This window comes from Eurypyga helias, unplaced genomic scaffold (assembly GCF_000690775.1).
Source record: "Eurypyga helias isolate BGI_N326 unplaced genomic scaffold, ASM69077v1 scaffold20934, whole genome shotgun sequence".
In the NCBI taxonomy this organism is placed as follows: Eukaryota; Metazoa; Chordata; class Aves; order Eurypygiformes; family Eurypygidae; genus Eurypyga; species Eurypyga helias.
The window spans coordinates 6,776-14,016 of NW_010244586.1; the positions used below are offsets into that span (position 1 = coordinate 6,776).

The 7,241-nt window shown below is 56.0% G+C and overlaps 1 protein-coding gene across 1 annotated transcript in view; it reads left to right on the forward strand.

The window, feature by feature from the left end:
• Positions 1-6,407, forward strand: part of LOC104508254 (sacsin-like) — a gene marked incomplete at its 5' end in the record, with an annotated part of 13,086 nt that extends 6,679 nt beyond the window's left edge. The window contains 2 exons of the mRNA XM_010149813.1: positions 83-1,118; positions 1,246-6,407. Coding sequence (XP_010148115.1) covers positions 83-1,118; positions 1,246-6,407 — 6,198 coding nt within the window. The remainder of the gene's footprint in view (positions 1-82; positions 1,119-1,245) is intronic.
• Between the last annotated feature and the right edge of the window lie 834 nt (positions 6,408-7,241).

Genomic DNA, 7,241 nt, shown 5'->3' on the forward strand with positions numbered 1-7,241 from the left:
TGCCACTCCTCATGGCCACCTGCAGCGCATCAATTGCCTGGTGCATCCCAGAGGCCGTGTTGCCTCTTTATTTGACCCTAAGGATGGGCGCTTCCCCACTGGGGATGCCTTCCTTTCCCCGGAAAGACTACGGCGGCTGGAGAGGCTGGGTATGGTTAAGGACACAATGACCCTGCCAGAGCTGCTGGAACGGGCAAAGACAGTACAGCTTATCTGGACAGAGGACCATGCCCAGGCCTGCCGGAGGGCTGCCAGCATCCTTGAGCTGCTTCAGGATGCAGTGGAGGAGAGGGTGAACAACGCTATGCAGGCAGTTTTCCAGACTGTGCCCTTCCTCCCTGGTACACTGCCCACTGGTGAACATGTGCTGTTGCCAGCTGCCCAGCTCTACCATCACCTCCATGCCGCACTAGTGGGACTCATCCACCCTATCTTGGCTCATGAAATGCTGGGAGAAAAGTTCAGCCTTCCCAAGGAGGTTGCATCCTTCTTAGGGCTGGACCGGCAACTACCAGCAGCTACAGTACTTAAGCAGCTTCAGGCACTGAGCTGTAGCTCCAATGCTCTCACTTTAGAGGACCTGCAGGACAAAACCCAGTGCTGCTACAGGTACCTGCACATGCTGCTCCAGAGAGATCGCTCCAGCTGGGGTGAGGTGGCTTCTGCAGTGCCCCAAGGGGAGCCCTTTATCTTGGTGGGCTCCCGCTTTGTCCCCATCACGTCTGTGGCTGAGAAGCTGTCATTTGAGGCTGTCCCCTATCTTCACCAGCTCCCAGAGCAGTACCAAGCCTACAGCCAACTCTGGGAGTGTGTGGGGCTGCGCCACGCATTCGACTGGGATGATTATGCCCAAGTGCTCTGCACCCTGGCAGAGATGCATGCTGGAGAGCCACTGCCTGCTGCGGAGCTGGCTCTGGCCTTGCGGCTGGTGTCTTGTGGCTTGATGGCAGATGACAAAGAGCCAGATGCCTACCAGACTCAGCAGCTCTTTCTACCTGACCAGAAGGGCATTTTGCGTCCACGGGACAAGCTCCACTTCAATGATGCACCATGGATGCCAGTGGACAGAGCTGTCCTGCTGTGCCACGAGAAGCTGTCCCGAGCCGCAGCTTTGCGCTGTGGGGTGCCTACCACACGTCACTGGGCACTGGAGAGGAGTCGACTGCCCACTGCAGAGCTGAGCCTCTGGGTGCAGCCATTTGGGGCCCATGAAGACTTGCCTACACGACTTGGGTGAGTACCCAGCAACCGCTCATGATATGGTGAGAGAGTTGCTCCAGAATGCGGATGATGCTGGTGCGGGCCTTGTGCATTTCGTGTGGGACCGCCGGCAGCACCCAGTGGATGCCACTTTCAGCGAGAATTGGAACTCCCTGCAGGGCCCTGCTCTCTGTATCTACAATGACAGCCCCTTCCAGCAGCAGGACATTGAAGGTATTCAGCATCTGGGGGTGGGTGGCAAGCAAGGCCGGCAGGATCTCACAGGCAAATATGGCCTTGGCTTCAACACTGTCTTCCACTTTACTGACTGCCCAGCCTTCCTTACTGGAGACAGTGCCCTGTGTGTCTTTGATCCCCATCTCTACTACGTGCCTGGAGCCACAACCGAGAGCCCTGGTGGGATGTTTGCTGTCAACCCTGAATTCAAGAGGACCTTTCCAGACATTTATGGCACCTTCCTACCCTCTCTCTTCAACCTGAACCAGGGTGTCCTTTTCCGGCTGCCCCTCCGCACTGCAGCTGGGGCTACTATCTCCAAGGTGTCTGGCATGGTTGTGCGGGACCAAGACCTCATGGCCATAGAGACAGTACTGGCTGAAGACGGTGAAGACTTACTGCTCTTTCTCCGGCATCTCCATACTGTGGTCTTCTCTGAGATAACCCCAGACGGGGGCCAGGTGTTGGAGAGGCTGCGGGTGGCCACAGAGCTGACAGATGGTGATGCAGAACTGAGACAGGGCTTTCAAGCGAGACTGTGCCAAGGCATGGATGGGAACGGCCACACCTCTGTATCCTATATCATGACAGTCAAAACCAGCAAGAGCAGGACCAGCACCGTGTGGAGGGTGATCTCCCAAGCTGGGGTTCAGGAGGGTGCTGAGGAGTCTCCAGTGTTTGGGCGGCTGCCCTATGGGTCTGTGGCAGCCTGCCTGAAGCCATTGGGCTTGAACAAAGTCACGGGCAAAGCATTCTGCACCCTCCCACTGCCGCTGAACACAGGGCTGCCTGTGCACATCAATGCCAACTTCTCCGTGGATGCAGCCAGACGCAATCTCTGCTGGGACCCAAACAGCACAGAGGCAGACTGGAACCGTTTCTTGCTCCGGCACTTGGTGGCTCCACTATACTGTGCCTTTCTCACCAGGCAATGGAAAGCCCTGGGGCCTGAAGGGCTCCAGTTCAAGTCCCTGAAGGTCTGTCAGCAGCACCTGGCCTCCCACTACCTGCACTTGTTCCCTGCTGTGTCAGAGGTGCTACCTACCTTTCAGGACATGGTGAGGGATGTCTATAGGCACCTCAGTCACAAACGCCTGCCCCTGGTGCCTGTGTACCACATAAAGCGCCCTGACAGCACGGTGACAATGACCTGGGCATCTCCAGGTGGTGGGGATGTGCTAACAGAGCCATACTTCCTCGAGGAGACACCTGAGCCAGCTCTCCAGGAGGTGCTGCAGCACCTGAACATGAACCTGGTGCCAGCATTCACCCACCTGCGGCAGATCTACAAGGAGTTCATCGGAGCCCAGGTGGAGGTTGTTGCCTTGCAGCCAGCTTCTCTCCAGCGCTTCCTCAGGGCCCTGGCACTCCCCGTGCCCTGCATGCTTGCTGAGACGCCCCTGAGGACCCCAAAGAGCTGCTCCATCCTCCTGAATCACTGCCTGGATCCTATGGATAAGGACGAGAAGAAGATACTGGAACTGGAAGGCCTGCCCTTGCTTGTCACACAAGATGGCTGCTTGAATGCTCTCAGCATCCACCACCCAGTCTTCCACAGCTGCTTTGCCCACCTCTTCCCCAACCACTGCCACCGCTTTATCAACAAGTTAATGTCTAACCTGACCCTGCCTTGCTTTGTAAAGAAGTTTGGTCTCCTGGAGGCCACACCACTTATCCAGGAGGCGCTGGGTCAGCTGAGCTGGACCAGAGAGTGGGAGAAGTGGCTCAAGGAGCTGTGGAATTTCTTCAGCACTTTGGTCAACACAAACACCAAAGAGCAGCTGGAAGTGGACATGAAGTTATTCATGGATCATCTCCAGGATGTGGCAGTGCTGCCTGTTCAGGGGGTTGAGACAGGCTCGAAGCATCTACTGCCACTATCCTCCCTCCCCAATGTTCTTTTTAGGTGTGACACAGATGTGACCAAGGTACTGCACAAATTGGGCATCCCTGTGCTCCAGCAGCCCCTGCTGCCTTTTAACTTTGCCTACCACTGCCTGATGACGAGGACACTGCAGGCCACAGACCCCAAGGCTGTGCTAGCCCGGCTGGCCAATGCCAGAGCTGATTTCCACTGGAAAGACTTAAACGACGAGGATGTGAGTGTTCTGCTGCACTTTGTGCAGGGAAAACTGGATTCGTTGGCACTGAAGCAGCTCCAGCTCCTGCCTCTCTTCCACAACTATGGTGGGGTCTACGTACCTGTGGCACCCTACCGCAAGGTGCTCTTGCTCAGAAGCCAGTTCCCAGAACTGCCTCTGCTTGCCCAAGTCCTATACAGCCTAGAGAAGGGCTTGTTGCTGCTCACAGCAGACAAGATCCCCCAGAAGCTGGCCAAGGATTTGCAGTGGAATCTGACAAATGAGCAGCAGCTTTTCATGACTGTGGTGCTGCCCCAGCTGCCCCAGCTCACAGCGCAAGAGCTTATGGATGCTCTGCGCTTGTTCTTTGCCCTGACACACATCTGTGATATTAAGTACAAGGAAGATGTCACGACAGCTTTTCGAACTGTGGCCTTCATACCTGATGCTCATGGTGTGCTACGCCTGGCCTCCTACTTCTATGACAACACACCCTCTTTCTGCACTCTGGGGCTCCAGCACCGCTTTGTGCCTGAGTCTTTCTTTGTGAAGCTAGGTAACAACCGGATAGCTGCTCAGGACTTCCTGCTTCAGGCAGGTGTCCGCACCAGCCTTTCTGCAGAGGATTTTGTGGCACTGGCCCTGGAGATAGAGCATGAAGCCAGTCAAGCTATGTACCATGCTGGAGACCTGCGGCCACGACAGCAGGAAATGCTCAAAGAGTTTGACATCCTGTTGGGCAATCCCTTGTCAGAGGGTTTCCTAAGGCAAATTGCCTTAATCCACTTCCTGCCTCCACTGGACATTCCCCCAGACTTGATGAACCTCCACCCCCCTTTTGCAGCCTGCACTAAGCCTGTGGCCCTGAAGGGCAGCATTTACCACTGCCAAGAAGATGTGGCTGAGCTCCTGTGGACATCAGCCACCATCCTGCCGAAGTCCTTTTCACTGAACCAAGACCTCCTGAAGGCCATGGGAGTTACTGTGGAGATACCCACTACCCTGGTGGTGGCCAACCTGGAGCAGGTGTGTAGGGCAGTGTGCCAGACGCCGCAGCAGGTCAACACACGGGTCAGCGTGCTCCGGAAGGTGTACAGCTTCTTGCACACCCATCTGAAGGAGGTGGATGCAGGGCGCCTCACTGAGCTGCGTGTGGTGCTGACCAAGTCAGGGGATGTGGCCATGCCATGGCAAGTGGTGACATCACTCCCAGACGAGGATGACTTTTACCCCTATCTTGCCATGCCTGACCCCCACTTGTCTGTCTGTACAGACCTGTTGCAACACCTTGGGGTGGTCTTGTTCCCCACAGTGACTCACTACAGCCGTGTCCTGGCCCAAATCTACCGGGAGAGCCATGACAGTGGGACCCTCAGTACTACCCAGAAGAAGACAGTCCTGCTGGCCACACGGTACTTCTTCCAGCTGTTGCGGGAGGCACTGGAGCCCCCTGATTTCTCCAGTGTGGCTGAGCTGTACTTGCTGAGCACTGCTGACTGCCTAGAGCCATCCCACAGGCTGTACTTCAATGACTGTACATCCTCAAGTACCTCTAGGGCCTTGGGGAAGACCTTCATGTTTATGGCTGAACTGCCAGGGACTGGGTTTAATTCTTGGCGGCTGCTGCAAATGCTACCACAGCGCCTGCGGCCACAGGCCCTCTCAAAGGTGACAAAGCAGCAGCTGGATGAGGGCAGTCTGCAGCCATGTCGCTATGGTTCTCACTGCCCTGGGCAGAGGCATCTGCAAACCCTCCTGGCATCACCATGGTTTAGGATGGGGCTGGAGGCCCTGCTCCGGTGGCAGAGCCACAGGACTATGACGAGAATGGAGTGGGATGGTGGCTTTGCAGTGGAGCAGCTGAAAGTCCAGTGCTGCAAGAGCATCTTCACTGTGCTGGTCCACTGTGGTGAAAAGGTAGAGGGCAGCTCCCAGTCACAAGTCACCCATGCATGCTTGACTGGTGGTGGCCAGCGGCTCCTCTACATCCGGCATGCAGATGCGGTGCTGGACCGGCACCAGCTGAGAGTCCTGGATGCACTAGTGCAGGAGATCAATGTCATGCTGGGTGGACAGATGGAGGCACCCACCTTGTCAGTACTGCGTGAAATGCTGGTCTGCCAGGAGCCACAGGACATAGTCTTTGTTCTGCAGGAGAATGATGTGGCACTGGTGGGTGCTGCACCAGAGTCAGAGGAGGTCATGGCACCAGAGCTGGAGAAGAGGCTGCGCGAGGAGGCTGTGGCAGAGGGAAAGCCATGGAAGGGTTGGCCCAGCCTGATGCCAGAGGTGAATGCTGATGTGGATCACAGTCTGGCAACCTTCCAGCAGCTGTGTGCTGTCAAACAGACAAAGGTGTTGCAGAACCTCCTCTGTCAGTACAACCCTGCGATCACTGCCCAGCACCACTGGGACACCACCGGTCAGGAAGTCCATGGCTCCTGGTTGTGCAATGAGGAGGCCACAGCCCCGACTCAGTCCATCGCAGAGGCCCAGCGGTGGCTGCGGCAGGCCAAGAATGACCTGCAGGCAGCCCACAATGACATCGGGCGCTGCTGCCCCAACTGGGTCCTCTTCAAGGTGCACCAGGCCCTGGAGAAGGCACTGGTGGCTGCTGTACTTTGCCATGGTGAAGCCTTTGAGGGCCCAGTGGGGCTGATGGGGCTGGTACAATGGCTGGAGGTGGTGGAGCCAAAGCTGAGGGGCCTGGCACAGGAGGTGGAGTGGCTACATGGCTGTGGCATGGATGGCAAGGCCACACAGTACCCGAGTTACCATCCCTTCCCCATAACCCCCAATGAAGCCTTCCACGGTGTGGATGAGGAGGAGGTACTGCAGCGGGTGCAGGGAGTGCTGGGGAGGCTGCAGAACCACATGGGTGGAATGTGAGGATGTCCCCACAGAGGGGGCACTGCCAGCTGGGCCAGCAGAACCACTGTGGACACACCAGAGACCCAGCATGGACTTGCCACAGACCTGCCACTGGCAGCCCTGTGCTGAACTAAGATAGGAGGGGTTTGGGGGCAGACAGGGCGCCTGAGCCAGTGAGAGTCATGATGGAGCATGTGCTGTTGAGAACAAGAGAAATAAATTACAATTATAAATGTGGCAGTGCTGGTAGACCCTTCATTAACAGTGTGATCAGGGGACATGGAGAGGTCATGGGTGCCTGGGGGGTGTGTGGAAGTTGAAGGTGGCAATGATGGGTTTAGAGGACCGTGGTGGGTTGACCACAGCGGGTAGCCCAGGTGCCCACTGAGCTGCTCTCTCTCTCCCCCTCTTCAACAGGATAGGGGGAGAAAATATGATGAAAATCTCATGGGGCATGATGAGACAGGGAGATGGCTTCTCTCAAAGCTTCTCACAAGACCCAGCCCTGTGGCCCCTTCAAACTACCCAAACCCCCACCACACTACCCAACACAGCCTTCTTCAAGGCTGCGAAGACTGAGCACATGGCTTCTGTCTCTGCGTCCGTACTTCTCCCTGTGGTGAGCATGGTCAGAGCTGACAGTCCCCCACACCTACATAACTTTTGCCTAAATTTACAGTGAATGTAATGTCTAAATCGGCTGTAGATGTCAGCTGCAGGTGACGATTTCTGAAAGTGATTTTGAAACCAACTCTTACTGGAAAAAAATAAAAATCAAAAGGCATTCTCCATCACTCACCCATCTTTAAAACTCAGTGCGAGCACCTTTTTTCACTACCACTTTTTTTTGTT